Source organism: Polyodon spathula, unplaced genomic scaffold (genome assembly GCF_017654505.1).
Source record: "Polyodon spathula isolate WHYD16114869_AA unplaced genomic scaffold, ASM1765450v1 scaffolds_740, whole genome shotgun sequence".
In the NCBI taxonomy this organism is placed as follows: domain Eukaryota; kingdom Metazoa; phylum Chordata; class Actinopteri; order Acipenseriformes; family Polyodontidae; genus Polyodon; species Polyodon spathula.
In genome coordinates, this window is record NW_024472228.1 from 202,554 (window position 1) to 225,000 (window position 22,447).

The 22,447-nt window shown below is 41.5% G+C and overlaps 2 protein-coding genes across 3 annotated transcripts; one reads left to right on the plus strand and one right to left on the minus strand.

Moving 5' to 3' along the window:
* The first annotated feature begins 1,297 nt into the window (after positions 1 to 1,297).
* vkorc1l1 (vitamin K epoxide reductase complex, subunit 1-like 1) lies at positions 1,298 to 12,846 on the plus strand. Its single transcript, XM_041241036.1, has 3 exons — positions 1,298 to 1,807; positions 7,107 to 7,216; positions 9,153 to 12,846. Exons 1-3 carry the CDS (start codon positions 1,617 to 1,619, stop codon positions 9,377 to 9,379), a joined length of 528 nt encoding a protein of 175 aa, XP_041096970.1. The 5' UTR covers positions 1,298 to 1,616; the 3' UTR covers positions 9,380 to 12,846.
* Positions 12,847 to 14,445: 1,599 nt separating this feature from the next.
* On the minus strand, positions 14,446 to 22,106 carry gusb (glucuronidase, beta). Of its 2 annotated transcripts, XM_041241034.1 has the most exons (12): positions 21,899 to 22,106; positions 21,155 to 21,336; positions 20,663 to 20,805; positions 20,242 to 20,307; positions 19,593 to 19,780; positions 19,179 to 19,331; positions 18,716 to 18,894; positions 18,225 to 18,371; positions 17,657 to 17,741; positions 16,347 to 16,523; positions 15,838 to 15,973; positions 14,446 to 15,280 (listed from the first exon to the last, which is right to left on the minus strand). In XM_041241034.1, the coding sequence occupies exons 1-12, from the start codon at positions 22,067 to 22,069 to the stop codon at positions 15,138 to 15,140; spliced, it is 1,770 nt and encodes a 589-aa protein (XP_041096968.1). In that variant the 5' UTR covers positions 22,070 to 22,106; the 3' UTR covers positions 14,446 to 15,137. The 2 variants fall into 2 exon arrangements, with proteins under 2 accessions (XP_041096968.1, XP_041096969.1); XM_041241035.1 differs by lacking the exon at positions 20,242 to 20,307.
* Between the last annotated feature and the right edge of the window lie 341 nt (positions 22,107 to 22,447).

The following is a 22,447-nucleotide window of genomic DNA, read 5'->3' on the forward strand; positions in this document are numbered from 1 at the left end:
GGACAGTTTGCTTTTCAGCGCACAACCCAAGGCATTCTGGTTCGTTTTACCTGGCTCAGGTACCATTCTTTCCTTAGAGAAGCAGGACTACGCTTACCTGAATGCATTTGGGTTGTGAGTTGATAAGTCTGAACTGTCCTGCTGAGCACAGAGCCATATGGTCACCTTACCCAAAACAAGAAGTGGAATAATACAGACATTCACTGAGAGGAGTTTGCATCCTCAATACATTAACAACAGAAAGCCCCGGCCTTCCCAACTACTTCAGTCAGTACTTTTTGAGGGGGAGGTGGGGAGCAGCATCCTGATCAAAACAAACAAGCAGGGGACTTTTGTAAAGGCGATCATGAGCAGGTTAGTGCCAGGGGAAAGAAATAAATGAGAAACAAGGTCCCTTGGTCTACCAAAGCCACAACACAGTGCCACCAGCTGTCAAAGCAACCATCAGACAATGCAAAGAGCCAGAGATTTGGGGGGGGGGTGTTTGAGAGGTTACATCTTTCAAAGCATTCAAGATATCTTCTTGATACTTGCTGCACTCACAGAATTGGGTGTGTCAACATATTGGCTATTGGCATCCTTAATAGCACATTTTAGTGTATACTCACTATCAATCAATCAATCAATCAATATTTTTTTATATAGCGCCTTTCATAGTAGATCACAATCACAAAGCGCTTTACGAGATAGTGAGGAACAATGCATAATACATTAAATACAGTGAAATACAGGGCATAGTACATTAAATGCAACAGTAAAAAACAATGCAGATACATTAAATACAGGCATAATACATTAAAAGGCTAGGATGTGAATTGTAAACATTGTGGATGTGCCAAGCAGAATTATACGAGTTAGATGTAGTGAAAAACCTGAAATAGCAGTTTAGACAACAGCTAAAACAGCGACTGTGGGAGCTGCACGCACTAAAGCTGGGAGAGAGTTCCAGAGTCAGGGTTATGGAGCTAAACGAGCGCTCTCCGAGTGTGGTGCGCTTTCGCTTGGGTACAACAAGCAGGCCTGAGTCAGAGGACCTCAGCTTGCGTGCAGGGACATAGCAGGTCAGCGGGTTGGAGAGATACTCTGGACCTGTGTGATTAAGGGCCTTGTACTTGTCTTTATCTTTACCAGCGCTGGCAACTCGCATCTGTAGAACACTGAGGCCGGAGGGATACACCAATCAGAGACCAAGATTGCGCTTTTTTTAATTATTATTAGTATTACTTGGTCAAAATAGAATATTTTTGTATTGTTATTTTATGTATTTACTTTTTTAAAACAGGTAAGGTTTTTTTTTTTCATGGACCATTTAAAATAAGTATAAAATATTTCAAATCAAAGGTATATAAACAAATCAGAGGGTTTGTCACTTTGATTTAGGTTTTATTACAATGCTATACCGCCGGTGCAGCGTCACCATGGCACCCAACACTTCCTCGCACTACACCAGGGATAACCTGCCCTCTCCCGTCCAGTACGCGCTGCCGAGTCCAGCCCCACGCCCGGCCCGGCACGGCACGGCACGGCACGGCACGGCGCGTCCCGACGCAAGTCCGCGTCGCCGCTCCCGCAGCCCAATGGTAGGAGGCTGAGTGTGCGAGCAAGGCCGGAGGAAGATGGCGGCGCCCGTCCTGAAAGTGTCCACTCCCCGGTGGGAAAGAATAGCCCGGCTTCTGGTTTGTATCTTGGGCATCCTGATTTCATTTTACGCCTACCACGTAGAAACGGAAAAGGAGAGGGATGCGGGCTATCGGGCCATGTGCGACGTGAGCGACTCTGTCAGCTGCTCCAAAGTGTTCACCTCCAGGTAAATCCACCATCGGCAGAGCCAGCACTGAATACCAGACAGGGGAGGGAGGGAGATCGGGGCGTGCAGTGAGCGGGCAGGGCAAACAGGGAAGAATTGTCCCGGCAAAACAATATTCTTTCTCCTTGGGTAAGCTGGGAGTTGTTCTGCTCAGCGCCTAATGCTCTGATGATTGAGCGATGCATTGATTTGATCCCGTCTCTGTCTGACCAGCGCTGGGACGAAGGCAAGAAGGATTGCACACCTCACTCGGTCGGGTGCAGAGTGCTGAAGGCTAAAGAAACACAAAGACCGGGGTTGCTTATTGTTGTGAAATAAATTGTGCAGTTCCTGTTTAATACGAGGGTTTGAATTCTCAATAAGCCGGCACACGATTAGGTGACTCTTTAATCACGCAAAGAGACGGGGTGCACCAGTATATTGTCGTTGATTTATTTTTTACCTGCTCTGTACTGTACTGTCTTAGCAAGACATGTAACTTTTTCATGTCGTTTTAGCAAGCTATTTTTTTTAACTGGCTCAATGATACGTATCACAGTGTTGTTGGTAAGTTGCCACCAATGCTTCCGCTGAAACATGGCATTCAATATTATTATTATTATTATTATTATTATTAGTATGTGTGGAATTAAGATGACGTTGCGGAAAGGTTGTCAATATTAACTGTAGACAGTGAAGTCCTGTTGTTATTGCTGTTGTAATAGTAACTGTAATACAGTAGTCTCCGTGTATAGAAACACCTCCTAATAACTCTTCGGCTAAGGGAACACCCTTGTGGTTAAACAGAATTTTCCCATTGTAAGTGCTCCGCCTAACAAGAACGTCGCTTAAAATAGCCTTTTAGACACAGAGAGCGATTCAGTGCTGTTTTGGAACCCGATAACTCCATATCAAACTCAAATACAAATGGTTTATTCAGTCTCTTCAAAAATGGCTTGTCATCTCTGCTGTTTTTTTAACGTGTGTAGGGCGGTGCTGTGTTGTTAACCACTGTGATAAAATTAATTCTCTTATTCATAATTACTGTTAGAGCCGCTTGCTGCATTTTCGCTATAATTTAGTTTTTCAGTTAGTTTATTAATGTTACTTTGTCGGTTACTTTATTATTATAGTTTATTAACATACGCTTGACTATTGCTATTTTCTTACTTATTCTGTTCATTTCATATGTTAGAAGCAGTAAATACATTTGTATTTATTGATTCGTATCGAGATTGGCTTTGACATGTTGTGTTTGGTGGTCAGCTCTCTGCTTTAGAGAATACCCTCGCTTGAGTAACATCAGAGCTTGTAGATGATCATACCTCTTTATGGAGGGACATGCCTTGAAAATGACTCCGATGATGCAGCTGTATGCTGAACCCTATTCCTGTAGTAGGGGGCTTGTTTGTTGTGTAGTCCTCTATTATTTGGCTGGTAAAACCTTTGCTAAAATGGTGTCATGGGTAACTGAGATATGCAAAGTGATACAGTGGTGCTTAATGTTAAGTTGGAAAATGATAAATCCATACATGGATAAAATGGGTCAGTTATTGTAATATGTTATCTTGTGATAATAGCTGGTCTAATTTTCTAATCAGGGCTTTCTTGTTTTCACCCCATGCTTAAGATCCTTTAGATTATTGAATGAATTACTGATTGAAATATGTGAAACTAGTGCTATATTTAGGTCTATATCTTAGATGAACCTACTCCTGAGTGTTAATTGAAAATGTAAAGCGATGTAGTGTTTACAGTGTAGCCAATACGGTGCATTAGCAAAATACCCAGACAGAAGACGCTGGCCATTGTCAGTGGAGAAAGAAATGTAACTTCCAGCCCAAATTGGCCTTGCTCAGCTTCCTGCAGCCAGGAAGGAAATGTGTTGTGTTTCATGCAGCAAGACTGTTTGCATGCCCACAGACAGGCAGAGCTGAGCTTATACCTACAATGAAAATCAGCCTTAATAGAGTAAAGCCTCCAGTGCAGACTGGCATTGTAAAGAAGTGCTTCTCCAGTCCTGATTTCAAGTCCCAGCTTTCCGTTGTCAACATCACTGCATTTCATGCAGATCCTCTGTTTTGGGTGTTTGTGTATTTGGCGATGATGACTGGGTTCTCCCTTTCAGATTGTACTGTGATCACACATTTTGAGGTGACAGCTATTTGATCTTTGCACTGTGTCAGGCTTTTTAGTTTTGCTGCATCTTTCCGGGGTCCTCTCTGAAAATCCTTTCTCAGCATCAGGGCCATTCCGTATGAAATGAGCACAATGAAGGTGTTTGAGTCATCATTATTGAGAGCAAAATCATTTTGATGAGTGGGTGCCCTATATAGAGGACACCAATCAAATTGCAAGCCCCATGACTCATACTTTCCTGATTTCTTGTTTGAAGGTATGAACAGAGTGTTCCCTCTTCATCAAGCAGCCCTCCTTTGTGACCGGAAAGGTTTTAAGATGGTGTGCTTATGACGTCTGCTTGCACCATCAATGCTGCTGTGTTTGCATTCTCATTGTGAAGTGGGTAGCATTGCATGGTGTTATGATGCAGCTGCACTCTGCCTAACGTTTAATGTAATTTTTTTTTAATAAATTATAATCCCTATGGGATGTCTCAAGTGGTCAGTGATGAGTAGAACTATCCTCAGCCCACTTTTTTTTTCCCAATGGGAGCACAATGCCCAATGCAAAGCTCCCTGTGGGCCTCCAGCTAAGATCAGCAATGGGATTCAAAGCATGGCTCGCTAGAGATCCACAAGGCTTTTCAAAAGTGGTTGCGTATAGGGAGGGAAAAGGACACTGGCATTTAGATCGACCAGTGTGTTCCAGAGTAGATCATTAAAATAGACCATTAGGTGCCTATTTATTCCTATTTGTCATTGAGGTAGAAAACCAACAGGTGGGATTTTAAAAGAAAAACAATTTGGTAGCGAATCGAAACCCTTCCTGCTGCTGCAGTTACCTTGCTGTTAAGACACACCTTTGTTGCATAACTAGCTGCTGTATGAAAGGTTGCTACCTGATAACTTCCTGTTGTGTAAGTCTGCGTTATATAAACTAGTGCAGCAGGGTTGTTTGGTGCTGTGGGTTCAGGTGTTAAGCACTGGAGTTTAAATAATTGCGAAACCTGCATTCCCTTGTGCTCTTACAAAATACAGCTATGGCCAAAAGGTTTGCATCTCCCCATAGAATAAGCTCATTTTGCTTCATAAAGTCAAGTGAAACCTGCTGAATAATGTTACGTTCACATATTTATTGCTTTGCATTTTTTTTATATTCTTAATGAAAAACTGTCACCAAAAAAAAGTGACATTTCAAAATGTGACATGAAATACTGTATTACTATTATGGCTTCCGGTAGACTTTTGTGATATAGTTCTGTTTATGATATCCCAAAGTAAGTTCAGTGAGGAGAACTTAAAAGTAGTAAGTTAGTGAATGACAGCTGTGTTTTTAAGCCCTATTAAAATCTGCGCTTACAGTTTGGTATTGCAGCTCGTCAGCACGAGTGGAGATGCAATTTTAAAATAGCAGTGGGCATTAAGAATAGCCTTCTTAGTTACAGTGCGACAAAAAATATTTAAAAAGTGTCACTTGTTTATCGGTTAAATTGAATGCAGCTGCAACCACGTTCTGTTATATCATTGTTGAATTTGTTTAGGTACAGGTGCAAATAAAAATGAAATAGTCTGTTTTCTTCAGTATTCACACGCATTCAGATAAATGGAAAACAATGCGTACATTTCAGACTGTCCTAGTAAAAAATATAAATTAAAAATTAAGAAATAAATTATTGCAACGTTTTACTTTCAAATCGACGCAAAAGCTGATTTATAAATGCATACTTTTTGTTTCAGTTTGTGTTATTGACTTGCATAAACCCTAACTAAAATAATTCTTATCGCTTCTTGTTAAGTATATGTATAAGTAATTGCAGTGGCCAGTAATTTCTTTAGCATAAAACTTGAGAGAAGAAAGAAGCTAGAGGAGGCCAGTTCTAGACAGACGCAGGATCTAAATGCTGCAGTAGCTTACTTTATAGCAAAAAGGCATCATGTCTTTTAAAATAGTGGAGAAACCAGGATTCAAAGCGCTAACAGCAAAGCTAAACTCAAAGTATAGTCTACCTTCTAGAGAATACTTTTCTGAGAAGGAATTACCAAATATGTATATTGATTTAAGAAAGCAGGTCCACAGCTCAATCTCTGAAGCAAAGTATTTTGCACATACAGCTGATCTCTGGACCAGTAGTAGTGGACACTCTTACAACTATCCATCACATTTCACCATCCTGGGAGAGGGAGGTTTTCTGTCTTGAAACCAGTTTTATCCCCCAAGCCCACGCTACTGAAAATATCAGAAATATATTTGAGGAGCTCCTTTTGGAGTGGAAGCTAGAAATGTCCAGCCTTAGCTGTGTGTCTCCACTGATAGTACGGCTAATATGAAGAAAGCCTTAACAGACTTAACATGGTGTAGCTGCTTTGGACATGACCTTAGTCTTGCAGTTGGAAAAGCCTTAATAATTGACAGTGGTTGGGGCAGGCAAAGCTTGCCGCAGTGTCGTCCAAAGCTTTAATCACAGTTGGATAAGGAAATGGGATCTTAAATAAACAGGCTGACCTAATTGTGCCACATCATTTCCTTATCAATGATGTTGGTACAAGGTAGGGCTCCACTTGCTCCATGCTATCTAGATTCACAGAGCAACATCAAGCTGTGTGTGCTACTCTGTTGTCTGACCGGCGCACATGGCACTTGATTCTAAAGGCAACACCTATTTCTACCTTGAAACACCTTTATAAAGTTCTGGAACCGCTGAATGCTTTCACAGATTCTCTGGCTGCAGAAAACCACTTTACTGCCTGAGCCCTGAAGCCTGAGGTCCATCACTTTAAGCAAAGATTTGCTGAAAGAAGAAAATACATTGTCACAGTGTAAAGTACATGTTATTAACCACAGACATGTGTTTATTTGAAATTTGTTTGCTTTAAACTTTTCTTCAAAAAATAGCTTTAATACTGTGATATTTTGATAACCGCTGTATTATTTGCTATGGTTATCATACCATGGAAATTTCATACCGTCCCACCCCTAATTTAAATATTCTTTTTTAATTCCGTTGTGAGATGCAGCTCTGCCCAACCCTGTGTGATTCTCGTATATATATATATCTGCAAAAATACCCCCCTACAAAAATAGAACCTTATGTCAAGTGGATTGGAGGATTGTTCAGTGGGGAGACTGAGGTAGAAACACCCCACCTGTTTTGGGTCATGTGACCCTGCTACGATAACTGTTCCCGTTTGCTTTCTTTCAGATGGGGTCGAGGATTTGGGGTGCTGGGCTCCATCTTTGGTAACGCCAGTGCAATGAACCAGCCAAACAGTGTCTATGGGCTTGCGTTTTATGGGTTTCAAATGTTACTGGGTAAGTACTCCAAAAGAAAAAAGGTGAGGGGACGCCCGATTTCAAAACTCCTTGGAATCTCATCTCTGGTTTGTGTAGCTGCGCTCATTAACTGCTGTGCAGTAGATTGGTTATCATTAGCTCAGTTGCGCTGGTGGGAGAGGGTTCAATAAGTCAGTCAATTTAACCACTGACCTGCTCTTTTGAGTGCTGAATCATTTGAATTGCTTATTGAGCCTGTAGCAGAAGGGCCCCCAGCTACTGGCATTTGTTTTTATACTGTAATAATTCTATCAGAAGTTTGCAAGAGAACATTACGCAGTAATGTAACTGAAAAAGAATGCAAACCTGGACGATTCCCTGGTGCTGTAAAATGCTCTAACAAGCTTTGTGACTTCTTTCCTGGCAGGCCGTTTCCATGTTGTTGTTTTTTTCAATACTGTATGTATCTGTCTTTATTTAAAGTAGTTTACGAACCCTACATTAATAAGTACATGGTTTTAGTTCCACATGTTAGCCTCCCTGTGTTTGATGTTCAGATACACCGAATACAGCCTCATGCAAACTGAGAACCAGCCTTGGACATTAAAGGGTTAAATCTATTGTACTTCTGCATTTGAATAGAGAGAAGAGGTGCAGTTAGCACAGAGAGCCATTTGACTTCCAGGGCTTGTGAATATCTCTCTCAAGTATATATTGGTCTATATCTGGATAACCATGTTTTGCATCCTGTTAACCACTATTGTGTGGAAAGTACAGTAGCCGCATACAGGAGAGAAGTGCTTTGCATGCTGTAGTGAATTCAGCATGGTTGTTGTGGTGTATTTTGTATAGTAAGGGTTTTGAAGGGCGTGGGCACATTCCTTTAACTCTTAATCAAGCTCTACGCGTTCTGTGGCATTGGAGACAGTGTTTTCAACAGGGGTTTATGATAGAACAACCTTGTGAGTCATGTTAAAAATATTTTGCTACATACGTGCGCCTGTTGGCCCCATAGCATGTTGTGGTTTATGCTGTTATCAAACACTTTAAAGACAATTATGACGTGGCTTTGTACTGGCATAGTCAGTCAGCTAATTAGTCCTGTAACTCAGGTGGAACTCATTTGTGCATCTTTCTTGATCAGGGAGACGTGCTCAAAGTCTCATGGTGTCGGGTGTACTTGGATGAACTGACTTTTTCATCCACGCTGGGATGGTATTAAAATATCTGTGATGTTTGAGGACCTGTGTAAAACAAATGTGTGAGCATCAGATCCTTATCTACACAACACAGCAGAAGCAATCTTCCTCCTTGATTGTAACTCAAAGTAGTATGGACGTACACATCTGAAATTGCTCAGTACGGGTGTTAAAATAGAATTAACAGAATTACTTAAGTGTTTATTAAACAGGAGAAATATTTCAGTGAATCACAATGAGAACATAATTATAATATCTCTGGATACACGTAAATTATCATGTGATTGCACTCAGTTTTGTGTGCATTTTCAAACCACTGCCTTATTCCATAAGTAAGCCATGTTTTCTAAAACTATAGATAATTACCTTTTAAAATGACATCTCATATGTATTAGGATGGTTTTTAAAAGTTGACGATTTTGTTAACCAGCGCCACTGAATTGCATGATGGTGTAGCACTGATTATGTCTGTGGGACATTGCAGCAAGACAGATCACAATGAGAGGGGTTTTCTCCCTCCCCTAGTCTGGGTCTATAGGCGAACTCCACAAAGAAAGAAAATCAGAGTGGAAAAACAAAACAGTCTGGTGATAATAAAAAGCTGGCTGGTTTCAATCTGAATAGAGCAGAAATTGTATGTCATTCTGCAGTCTGTACCTACAAAGAGAGGTTCTTGTTAGATATTATTCTTGATTTTTTTTTTTGTTCTTATTTCTTGAGAGCTGAAATGTGTTAATACCAGTTAATATGCACGTCTGCTTCTCTTTCTCTTGCAGGCATGACTGTGAGTGCAATGGCGGCTCTTATCTTAATGACCACCTCCATCGTGTCAGTCCTGGGCTCCCTGTATCTGGGATACATACTGTACTTTGTCCTGAAGAACTTCTGCATTCTCTGCGTCACCACGTACGTGCTGAACGTCATTCTCTTCATGCTCAACTACAAGCGACTGGTTTACTTGAACGAAGCCTGGAAGCAGCAGCTCTACACGAAGCAGGAGTAAATATGACCGCTGCACTTTGACTTGCCACGTTGAGAACTTGCTTCTCTGTTTGTTCTGCAGCAAAAAAAAATAAAAATCAATACTAATCACAGTTTTTTTCAGAGGGGATTGGAGAAATAGAAGTACAAACGAAGATAACAAAAATGTTAATTTTTTTTTTAAACCCCGACGGTCTCTTCTTTCTTTCCAATGGGTTATAAGCAGAGGATCTGAGCTCTGGACCGACAAGCTTTAACTGTACTTTGCATTGGACTCTGAGGAAAGCCCAAGCTCTCAAAATTGAACTTTTAAACCGTTTACTTGAAAGAAATACGAAAACCAGTTCCTGTATTCCTGAGCTGTACTGTGACATACAAGAAAATAATTATGAAAAAAAAAAAAAGCATGATCGCAAAGTTCCTGTCCAGTTCACAAATTTCGAATACAAGAGTTATAAAAACTTTCTATGTTTACAATATGTTTTAAAAAGGACCACTAATAATTAATAGGAGCTAACAGGTGGCTTATTAGTCTAGGTCTGTCTTGTGTTTTTCAGACAAGTTGGCTTCCTTCTGCATTGTGTAAATAGCTGCTATTAAGTGTTCCAGAAGGTAGAAGGTCTTTATGTTTTAGTGTTTAAAACTGGACTGCACCCGTCCCAATCTGGGAGAATTGCAAAAGCTGTATTCCTTACTGTGCTAATGTGTTCCCATCAGTGAATCATGGGGGAAAAAAAATCTGTGCTGGGTGAACCTGGTAAAAAAAAAAAAAAAAAAAACAAAAAAAAAACCCACCCTTATATTGACAGGTTAAGCCACAGGGTCAAATGGAACCCATGTTCAGCCACTTTAAAAGGTGTAAGTTCTTTTGAAAAGCGATGTTAAAATAAGACACCTTTTTAAACATGTTTAACGCTTTCCTGAGAAATGATGGCTGTTTAATAGGCCTAACACCAGTAATAGCCATCTAACTTTAAAATCTTGGGACTAGGGTATTCAGAATAGGGGTTGGATCTTCTAGAAGCCAGGTGAAGCCAATTTTTAGCAGCTGATCAGTTGTAGGATGGTGGTATACTGTAGAAACTTTATTTTATTTTTTAAGATTGTTGATAAAATGTATATGATAAAGGACCAAGTTGGACAGTTGTTCTGGCAATTAAATGATGTTATTGTTACTGTGCTAACCCTTTAGAGCCTAAGCCTGTGGGCTCCTGCCTAAGTAGATTTTCCGAGTAAATCCTCCGCCCTTTTCTATGATCGCAATGCTGTGCCTGTTGATGATAATATCTCATCAGTAACGTCACACGCTCAATCACAATAATCACCAGAGTTAAGTGAAGTAGACATTTTGGCTCATGCCTCGAGCAAGGGTGATAATCACTACAAAACGAGGGCTTAGATTCGACAGCAGGTGTTTTATGAATGGACATGATGGGTTACAACAAAAGATCTAAGGTGTGAATCGATGGGGAATGAATGCATACTGTCTGCTGCACTTCAGTACTACATATCTTCAAGTAATAACAGCCATGGTATCCGGGAGATGTTAAGGTTGTAATTTGTTACGTGTTTGAACTTTTAAAATGAAATTTAAAAAGAAATCGCTAGAAAGTTTCAACGTTGCCCTATTTGGAATGTTTTTAATCAGTCTGGTTCTATGGAAGAAAAGCTGAAAGCTCTTGAAAGATGTTTAAGAAGCAGGTAGATGTGGCTGCAGCGTGTGTTTGCTTGACACTGTTGTCAAAGTCAGAAGACAAGCTATAGGATTCATATGTTTTTAATATGGCGTCGCTGTCTTTATAGCGACTTCTTAACAAACAACAAAAACTGTGACCAAGGTAACTGATGGTTTTGGGCATTTTAAATTAAATATTTAAACATAGTTTTAATTATAATTTTTTATAGCTATAAGGACATTGGTGCCATAATTAATATTCAGTCCTATGGTAAGGCATTAATACTTCTCATGCCTATTTTTGACTGGTTAAATGGTTTAGCAAAATTTCAAACGTGTAACACTTAGCTAATGAGGGAGTTATGCAAAACTTTCTGGGAAAACAAACCCTCTGCTTCACTTGGCTTGAAGCAATACAGCAAGTCCCCCCTTTTTTTTTTCTTTCAAACTTGACAATGACTAATTCCTATACATTCTGTAGAGCTGTGCTGCATCTGGGAGTGTTTTCACACCATCCCTCTAGTCTAGACCACAAGCTATTGATGCCATTAATATAGAACCTCTATGTGACCATTAAAGAGAGCTGGTGGCAGCTACGGCCTGAGTACCATATAGCAAAGAAACAAGCACTTGTTTAGCAAAATGGTTGTGTTCTGATAGCCCAGGCTTTGTCTTGCCTCCTTTTGTGTCGTCGTTTGTTTTTTTGGGGGGAACCCCACTTGTACCCTCCCACAAGTTTGATGGAAGTTGTGCTCTCCCTATTGTCTTCCCATCTGACCCCACATAGTCTCCTCAGTGCAGCCTGAATCGTGAGTGCAAGGCTCGGGGGAAGTCCTGTTGCCTGTACAAGTGAACAGAGCGGTGCAGCAGGATAAAGCTGGCTTCACCCAAGTGAAAATACAAGCTGGAAAACCATGGACCTGTGAGAGCGCTCTGTGTTGTGAAAGCATTGATTATTACACCCTTTCCCATTGCAGCTCAAGGTAGAAACTGATTTATATCATGTTTGGGTTATTAATCTCTTGTCTGCGGTACTAGCAGCCTGTTTTCATAAACGGGCTTGTCTGTGTTGTGTGTTGTTGATGAACAATCATGAATCAATTCCTACAGCATTTCATTTCAGTAATGCCTAACACCAGTTCTATATTCTTATTGCTATCGTTAGGGTGGTGTGTCAGCGTATTGCAAATGTTGTTGCATGTTTTGTACATTCAAATTGTCCAATTGCATCATCCCGGCAGAAAAATGGACCAATAAATTCAGCCCAGGGCACAGCTAGTGTTAAATGTCTGTATCTTCTGTTACATCGTCGACGTTTTTATTGGAAGAAAACGAAAACCTGTTCAACAATCCCTAGAACGTAAAGCTGATTATTAAATGTGACACGAAAGTGCCTTCTGTTGAGCACCAGGCCTTCAATAGGCCAGTCCTCCATTTTATTAAACGGTAAAACGCGACTGGCGTGCTTGCCTGCCTGTTGTGTGTTTTGGGTTATTTTAAAGTCTCTTGAATAGGTCTGTAGGTTTGACGTGAAATAAACAGCCTTTGGCTTTCTGTTGTAACAGTTAAAGGTGCTGCGGCATCTTCGGCAGTCTTTGTATACAGAATGTTTTTTTTTTTTGTTTCCCCGCCCACCAAATAAGGACATTTTCTGAATTTACTGATATGTTTTTATTTTAAATATCTTAACTTATTTTTATTTTATTTTTTTGGGGTGTTTGCACACTCTGAAAACAGTTTTTACACTGATTTGTGTTTTATTTATACAGCGTGTGTTTTTTTTTTGTTTGTTTGTTTCCAGAAGAAGCTTCCCCCCCCCCCATACGATAATATATTTGAAGTATTATGCCCTTTTCTATTGCGCAGAGAATGTTGACACTACTTGGAATGTGGTTTGTGAAAATGAATATCCATGAAAAAAAACATTTTAAAAATTGAGGTCTGATGCGGAAAATGACAATACACTGAGTGCTTTGGGAGAACTACCTTTTTAAAATGTTGTTTCTGTATTTGCCAAATATAAGTCCGAGAAATTACTATGTTGTATTCTCTTATATAAAAGTGTTACATGAAGGTCGAACAACTATGGATTCAGCTAATCGATCCTGTATATGAGCAATGTTGAGTGTGATATTAGCACTACGGAGCATTTGAACCACGTCATTCATTGTCATTGTGCACAGTGGAACAGCTAGCATTAAAACATTGAGAATGTGTAGTCCTTTTGTAAGTTTGCTACTGTTTTTCTTAGTCCTGTCTGTGTAGGGTGCTGTTGAAGCTTGTCTAGTCCTGTAGAAAATGCCATAGAGACACTGTGTTAGTTCATAAAGACACGGGTGACCTCAGCCATTTCTTCCTGAGCTTTGAAGAACCACTTTTGAGAATCATATTTTACATTCCTGTCTGACCCTGTTCGCTGTCCTTGTCTCCACAAGATCAAACACAATTAAAAAATCACCTGAATTATAAGTTTGTAGCTGAGTTGCCAAATTCTTTAAGCAAAATGTGATTCTTTTATTGAATTTCATGTAACTGGTCCCTAATTTGGTCTCTGTATCTAACTTGTATTAAATAATTGTACAGTTTAATATCCCTATGCTAGCTTGTCAATCCGAAATCGTTTTTTCAGTGGGGATTTAGGTGGTGGTGAAGCTCTGGGGGATCCTGCTTTGGATTGAAGGTGCCTCGTGTGTGTCTGTTTACTTTGTTATTGCTTAGTGATGTTCTGTGAATGCTGTAAATCCTGTATTTATTTTAAGCGTCTATGTAGTGGGCTGGGAGCGAAGTTTTATCCTCAGAGTGCCTCAAAGTTCTCCGTAAAGAGCTGTAACGTTCAGTGTGCTGCACTCCAGTGTCATACTCCCGCTAGTCTGGGCATGTAAGCAAAAAATAAATAAAAACAACCAGCCTTGCCTTGAGGCGGTCCTTCATTTGGGGGGGGGGGGGGGGGGGAGGGGGGGGGGGGGGGGGGGGGGGGGGGGGGGGGGGGGTCTAAAATACAGACCTGAAATCAGAATCAAGAGTTACCAGGAGCGAAGGAACTAAGGAGTTTGTAAAAGTGTTTAGTGAACACCACTTTAATGCTTCTTCTTCTTCCGATGGTTAATGGCTCTAGACATGTTAAAAAAAATAATAATAAAATCTAAATGGTTGTCTATTCTATTTTAAAAAGAGGCTGTTTGCTGTACAGAGCATGGTCTGACTAGTATGTGTGTTTCTGAGATATTAGAACAGCTGGTAACTCAGGAGCAGACATTGAGGATGAAAGCACCCCGCCCCTCCACAGGCAACATTTTCATGGGAAGTTTAGTAATATCATTTTGCTCAATAGCAAAAAAAAAAACATGTAAATATGTATGAATGTGTATTCGTTGCACATAACTTTTTGGTATTAAATAGATGTAGAAATTACCTGTGGAGACTGTCTTTATTGCAGCACATGTGATACTGTACCCTGTTCAAGGAAGCCTTGAAATTCAAGCACAACATAATTCTTCTGCGCTACCAAAGTGTTCACGCCTGCACGTTGCCGCTCGCTGCCAGGCTCCTGGTCCCATTACAACGAGCAAGGCTTGTTCTCCATGCACTCTGGTATTTTCATAACCTGTATATCTTATTTATACAGTACAAGCACGAATACTGAGAGCCTTGCTTCCGCCTACATCTTGAACCACGTATTACTTTTTCAAACACAGCCTGTTCAGGTGAGGCTCATGCAGAGAACAGGCTTACAGGGTTAAAAAAAAAACAACATTTATACAAATTCTTTTTCAGCACTTCTATAAAAAATACAAAGTTTAAGTGACCTTATTCTTATTTGCATTGGCATTACAATTTTTATATTTGTTCTGGCAGCACACATGTTCAATTGTATAAAGTTGCTCAGTTAGGAGCCTGTAATAAATAACTCTTGTCATTACTAGCAGCTTTAAACAATCAGGCGCACATGTTTTAAAAATATTGTGACACTGTAATCTCCAAGTAAAAAACTGGTTCTTTTACAATGTGTTTTAAGAGGTTGGATCTGGACTCCAGATATGAAGCAGTAAGGCACAGTGTACACTGCTGAGACGTGAAGTGAAAGTCTGTGTCCAGGGGCTCCTCTCTAGGGATATCTGGCTGCAAGGGGAAGTCTCCCTGTTTCATTCGCTAGTTTCCAGTATCGATCTCTCAGGATGAAGGCGCCTGTCTTAGGCTGCCTCTGGCGGCTAAAGATCCCCTTTTTGTTCCCAACAACGCGAGTTGTGCCTGCAAATAAAAGGAAGATTTATTAAATATATACAGAACCCACCCCCCGTGCGCAAGCCCAGAGCAGAACGCTGGCTTAGCCCCATTGCACCCTGGGTAATGAAGCAGTGTTACCTCAGGTAGTTGACCTTGCATGTACAGCTGTGGTCAAAAGTTTTGCATCACCTACGAATTTAAGGATTCAGACATTAATAAAAAATAATTAAAGATGTGAACATAATTTAGATCTTTTATTTAACATCACCTAATCAAAGAAACTACAAAATGAGATTGCAAAAAAAAAGCCATAATAGCAGTACGTTATTTCCACCTCAAATGTCACATTTTAATTTTTTTCAGTTTTTCATGAAGTATATGGAAAACTACAAAGCGGTATGTAATTCAGTATGTTAATGTAACATGAGTCAACAGTTTTTGACTTTGTGAAGCACAATGAATGAATTCTACAGGGTGATGCAGCACTGTTGGTCATAGCTGTACAGTAAGCATGCGTGTTCCACAGCCAGGCAATGCCCTCTTATCAGGGTTGCAAATGCAAGGTTCTGAGAGATACTTACTCTGAGTGGTCATGAAATCAGCAAAGTTCCATATAAGCTCTCCCACGACATATTCTTTTCTCTTCCGATCAAAGACCGCGTGGTACTCTTGCAGCACAATCTTCTGATACTCTTCGGTGAACATCATGGGAGGATCCTATAGAAAGCAATTAGGCATCACAGCACTAGAACTGCTCCAGCAAGACACAGATTGTAGGCTTGCAAGGGCAGTGCCAAGCCTGTGGTGTGGGTGACACTTCTTAATAATTGCATTGCATACAAATATTCAATACCCCAGAAATGAGCACCAGATAAGAGTAGAAGATCAAGCTTTGTAAAAATGTATCCAGAAAATAAATCCTTTGGCAAACTGGACTGTTTGATTCCCTGATAATGTAAGAGTGCACAGACGTCTAGACTATGGAAGAGTGCAGTACGCATTCTAATCAAGGAGCTGGCTGTAACAAACTCCACCCTCACACTGAATTTACAGGCAGCGGCAAAGGCTGTAAGAACAAACTGTTACTCACGCTGTGTAACCCCGGGACGACGTCAGCCCCGTATTCGCTCTGAATGATCGGTTTCTGATACTTCTTGTACCAATCCTCAAACTGAGTGTTCAGCTGGATCTGAATGACCTCCAGGTGTCCCGGGTCGTGGTACCAAGAGAAGTAGCTGTTCACACAAATCACATCTACATACGGGGCCTGTGAAGCAGCAGAGAGTCGAGCATTACTTACCGGAGCCAGGCGCCACGACACAAAAGATTTATACCGATTAACTTCTAATGCTCTTGCCAAGTAATATCGCCCACAGGGGGCTGTTTTCAAAACAGTGAGCTTTCAGCAATTTGTAAGAAATAGTAACACACTAAGAAATGGAACGTGCGGTGTACACATCGTTCTGTTCCAGTTAGATTGCACAAGCGCTTTCTGTTTCATCAGCCGTTTATTATTCCTTTCCGCAACCCTTGCTTATGTGCCCCTTTAAATGGTAAAGGGGTGAGAAATCATTGAAAGTCTGTTTGTAAGCACTGTGATTTTCCTTTGTTTAACGTAAGGCTTTTCAAACTGCTGCTTATCCAGCCCAAACCTGGGAACCGTGCAACTCTGCACGCACACACCTCCTGTTTTAACAAGACCAACGTGAACCGATAGAGCCGTGGGTCCCATCTTTGTTTCTGTGTTACCGCTTCAAAAGCTGTTTCCTCATTTCTAAAAAAAAACAAAACCCAAGCCTGTTTGATAAAACCAGACATGCAACTTGAACCCCTGCTCAAAAGGATATTTGTGCTTGCATGGGCAAACCACAAACCTCTGCTTAAATGGCACAATAGAAACTCCAGCTCCTATCAGAGGGGGGCCGGCCTCGCTACTGGTACGAATAACACATCCTGTGGTACGTAACCTGCCCAGTATATCAACGGCTGGAACTACTGTTTCTGGGCTTGAAAATCAGCTGTCGAGATTGACCTGTAAAGGACCTGTAGCTCTGCTGTGCAGAAACACCATCTCTGCACCACGGCAGCTCGAACACCACCTGAGACCTGAGGGTTTGCTTACAGTACTGGTTTACTGTGTTCCTTTATAAACTCTTTCAATCGAAATCCCCTGGAGACTGGCTTACTATTAAAATTAACCTTACAAATTGTACACACGTTTAAAATGTGCTTTTGAAAAATGGAAACACAGGTCTTCAAGATTTGGAAATAACCCCATTAGTGTGCAAAAGAGCCTGTCACAGGGGGCAGAGGGAACACAGATGAACTGTATTGGGATCACACACTCCTTGCACGAGGGGGTGTGGGTGCAAGGCATGAGCAAACTATACTGCTACTTACACCTCTGTCTCGATTAAAGTTGCTGTTCGACACAAAGGTCACAGGCCGGGTGGGATCCAGAGACTTGGTGCGGGTTATCACAGACCTGCAAAATCAAACACTGCAGTTACTCACTTACACAACGAGCTGGGGAGACTGCAGCCCACTTTTACCATACAGTCCTACCCTCCTGGAGAGGTTTCGGATTGCACTTTGCTATAATCTGATAAAACCTTTCAGGTACTGTGCAGTTCTCACACAATTAAGAGCTCCCTCTGTTTGTGTGTTTCACTGGTTCAAACATTAAGAATATACCTTGAGTCTAGAGCTTGCATCACTCTCACAACACGGTACTTTAAAATGACCCAAGAACATCCAGAATAACTAACTTCAGTGTTTTAGAGCAACATTTATAAAAACGACACTTAATCTTACCAAACAAGGCCTTTTTTTTTTGACTGTGCTGTTTGTAACATGCTATGGAACATTAACAGTTTTATTTTTCATTCACAAATAATGGCGACTTCAGTTCAGCATCAAATCAGTTCAAGAGCAAAAGAAACAAAATGCAAACCCGGTCTGTCCTCACTTGAAGTAGTAATCAGCCGGGGCCAGCTCCGAGTTGGGCTCGTTAGCAACGGACCACATCACGACAGAGGGGCGGTTCTTGTCCCGTCGAACTAGCTCCTCCATCACAATCAAATGGTGGGCGAGAGACTCGTTCCCGAAACTCCGGCTGAGAGACACAGCAACAGAAGCTTAGTGTCTTATCCACGAAGCTAACGTGAAGGGATCTGGCAGCGTGCTTGAATGTCAAGCTGTTTCCTGGGTTGTTTATTAGCTAAAAGATATTACCAATTTTCAGCAGCTCGGAAAGCCGTAACTAACACAAGATTTTAAAACAACACAAAAGCTACTGCAGTCATTGAGGTCAGTGGACTAATGCAGTTACACTTCTGGAGGGTTTAGCTGGGGTTCAGCTAATTGCCAATGGAAGTGGCATGGAGGGCATGGACCTAACTGCTTCTTGAGACATGCCTGCCAAACAGCAATGGTGGTTAAGCTGACAGGCAGACTCACATGTCCTTGATGCCCACTCCAGGACACTCGTCAATGACCACAATCCCAAGCCGGTCGCACATGTCCAGAATCTCCTCTGCGTACGGGTAATGGCTGGTGCGGAAGGAGTTGGCTCCCAGCCATTGCAGAAGGTTGAAGTCCTTCACAATCAATGGCCAGTCAAGACCTTTCCCTCGGATCTGTTTAAAAGGAGAAACCATCCTATTTGCTAACTGTTCATACAATACTGAAAGCAATCAGGAGAAGTGGAATACCTGCTTTGCTGAAACTGTAGCGCAGGGTCCACTGCGAAAGCAGACACACAAGCCAGACGTCATCTTTAACCTGGCTTTGCAATTTGCAAGACTAGTGCCTCATGAAGCACCTACTTTATTTCCTCTTAGGCCCTTACAAACAGGACGTCAATTCTACGATGTAGGAGCAGGGTTGACGTGAGTGTCTTTGCATTGCCTTTGCCACTTACATCTGAATCTTCGTGCTTGTTGACGCCATGGAAATAGAAAGGCTTGCTGTTGATGAGAAACTGACGGCTCGTGACCCGGACCGTGCGGATTCCTACAGGCACTGTGTAATAGTCCTCATACTGATAGCTGCCACTCTTAGCTGTCATGTGCACCTGAAAAACAAACCAACCCCACGTTGTGATTGGACAGGTGTCGAATACGTTCTAATGCTGCAAGTAATAATTCTATTTGTGCACGTGTTAGATGATTTTGCTACTATGCAATCAAACATATTGAAAGAACATAACAACAGGAGGCTTGGTGATCAAGTGGTTAAAGAACAGGGCTTGATACTAGGAGGTTCCCGGTTCAAATCCCAGCTCAGCCACTGACTCACTGTGTGTGACCCTGAGTGAGAAAAAAAGGGAACGTACCTCCAGAGAGTACAAATATCCAGGGCTTTCATGCATCAGGTAGGGCCACCAAAGTTTCACATCAGCGACTTTAAGCATTCCAGCAGGCCCACTGGCTGCTGCCACAACGTTACCCTCTTTGTCAGACAAAGCCACTGTCACCGAAGGGTTTGAGCTTCCCTTGATAGACACCACGTAGTTCACCACTCCTACAACACAAAGCAAGAGTTAGAGCTCACAGGCCGCTTGTTTTGGGAATACCTGTGGAAAAAATAACACAAACTCACAGCAGTGTCAGGCAGCCCTGAATTCATCCCTGTAAATATCACCTGCTTTATATCAAATTTGTTGCTCACCTTCATTTGTTTAACCCTAGAGCACCCAGCACATTGTCAAGCTGAAGGCTCCTTCTGGTAGCATATTGGAACAGAGAATTACATCTTGCGACATTAGAAGTACACTCTATGATAATTATAATGTTTATTTATGACTAGCACACTAAAAAGGGTGTACAATTTTTTTAAAATATTTTACTAATTAGACACAAATAAATTAAAAGCAATCCCCCCCCCCAGATCATAAACACTGCCCTTTGGTGCCCATTTGTAATTTGTGTATGATTTTAGCGACTGGCTGTTCAAGCAACTTAGCAAAATAATGGCAAACTCACCAGTGATTGCAGAGAACCTTTCTGGGTTGCATGTGTCCTTGAACATTGTACCAACAAAACACACCTCTGTATTAAAAAAGCATATCATTGTGGTTGCTTTTATGATACGCTTTTCATTTACCATACTGCTCTCATCCCTGTCAGATCCAGAGCTGTGGTCGGCCCACTACGGTAGCCGCATCATCTTGAAAATGCATATTGTTTTTTTTTTTTTTACTCTGTGTTTTGCAGGTAACGATTGCCAGTGGGCAAAACCGATGGCATGTTCGAAACAGCACTGTGTATTTGATCTGTGAGATATTGCAATCTGCTCTACCAGAAGATCTTATCTTTATCTAAAAATACCCACTTTGAATAAATAAAAAGGGCAAGGGCTTATTGTCAGCATGCTGTATCACCTCCAAGCCAGAACATCACTTACCTGTACTGTCTGCAAAGTCTGTTGTAACTGTGATGTCGTCTATGCATGCTTTGGGTGTAGTGTACAGAAGGACTGGTCGGTGAAGTCCAGCATAGTTAAAGAAGTCAAAGTTTATATTCTGAACAAAGTATCCGGCGGGGTACCTGTACAGATAGAACATTTTCAATTTGAAACCACACAGAAGCAGATCTGCCTGGACTAAAAGGGTGCCCAGTCTCCATGCCCATCACTGGCCCCTTGTGCTGTGCTGAACAGTGTGGTGGTTTAATGACGCGTTCTCCGAGGTGGACAATAATAAGGTATTTTGTTGACCTCCTTTCAAACTCAGACCTCAAAAAGGTAAAACACCTGTGCATTAACCTACTGTATGTAATCTCCCTACCCCTGATAATAAACTTCAAGACCCTGATCTCAATATCCAGAAACGCCTGGCACACAGAAGTGTAGTTGACACTGGCTGGAAGCTGAACTCTGTCTTCTCTCCCCACCTACTTGGTCTCATCACTCATGTACTGAATGCTCCCCGGAGGCAGGGTGTGCAGGTTCAGGGTGTTATTCACTGCTATGGTGATGCGGCAGGGCTGGCTTGGGTTGCTCTGAACCAGCTTGGTAATGTCAGCTTCAAAAGGGAGGTGCCCGCCTTCGTGCTGAGTAACCTGAGCTCCGTTTACCCACTGCAAACAGACAAGAGAGAGACACTTGACTTGAGGTGGCATTAAATTACAGCTGCCAGTTCACTAAATAAAGCACTATACAACTACATGTGCAATTACAGCTTAACTTTCAATACTGGTCTTGGAAACAGGCTAGACATTTGTATTTTATTTATCTCAGTAGAAAGGTTTTTCCTGCTTGATAAAGCGAAACAAGGAAAGAAACATTTTCCAGGTAGCTTCTTAGTGGTGTGAATTTTAGATTGAGTAAGCAGCAGGCCACTCTAGGTGCAACTGGGCCATTTAAAAAAAAAAAATTCTGTTTCTATAAGATGCTAAAACTGTACTATCAGTTAGCTTACGGTAGTCTCTGTACTTGCATTTAATACATTTTTAAACCGGAAATTTAACACAAACAGAAAACATTTATAAAGTGTTGTGGAATAGTCTAGCAGATGAAGTAGCAGCATCTGAAACACTATTCTGCGCTGTCATTTCATGATCGGCGAGTGAGGGTTGGTAAAGAAAACTATAAAACAGACCCCAGTACCTTTGTAACGATTAGAAATGGAACCATACTCACAGCAATGGAGTTATAGTGGGCGCTGCCAACGCGCAGCACCACGCGCTGCCCGGAATCAACGTCCGCCCAGCGCTGAGGAACCCACACCTCCTTCTCATACCACACCCAGCCAATGAAATCCCGCAGTCTGGGGTCCTGGGTGATGTCATTGAAACTGGCAGGGACAGGCATGTCAATCACCGGGCCACTCTGGTGGGACAGGGAGGGTCAGCAAGAAATTCTACATTATCTCCCCTTACCAACCACATTCCCAGCAGCATTACGTTGAGTGCATTTGTATATGGTTAGTCTGTCTGCATGATGTACTGCTGTAACCATTTAACAAGGGCATGCCTGGCACTTTGTATTTACAATAGCCGAGACAGTTGTGGCACGAACCCATAGGCTGCACCTGGGTCCAAAATGTGTGGAGCAAAACAAATTCACAGAGATGACCTGTAAAAACACTTTCCAATTAATAATAAAGTGTTACTGTCTATTTGCTATCGACAAAGCCTACTAATAATCCTTTGTGGACTAGTTACTTGCAAAGCGACTTGGAACCCTTTT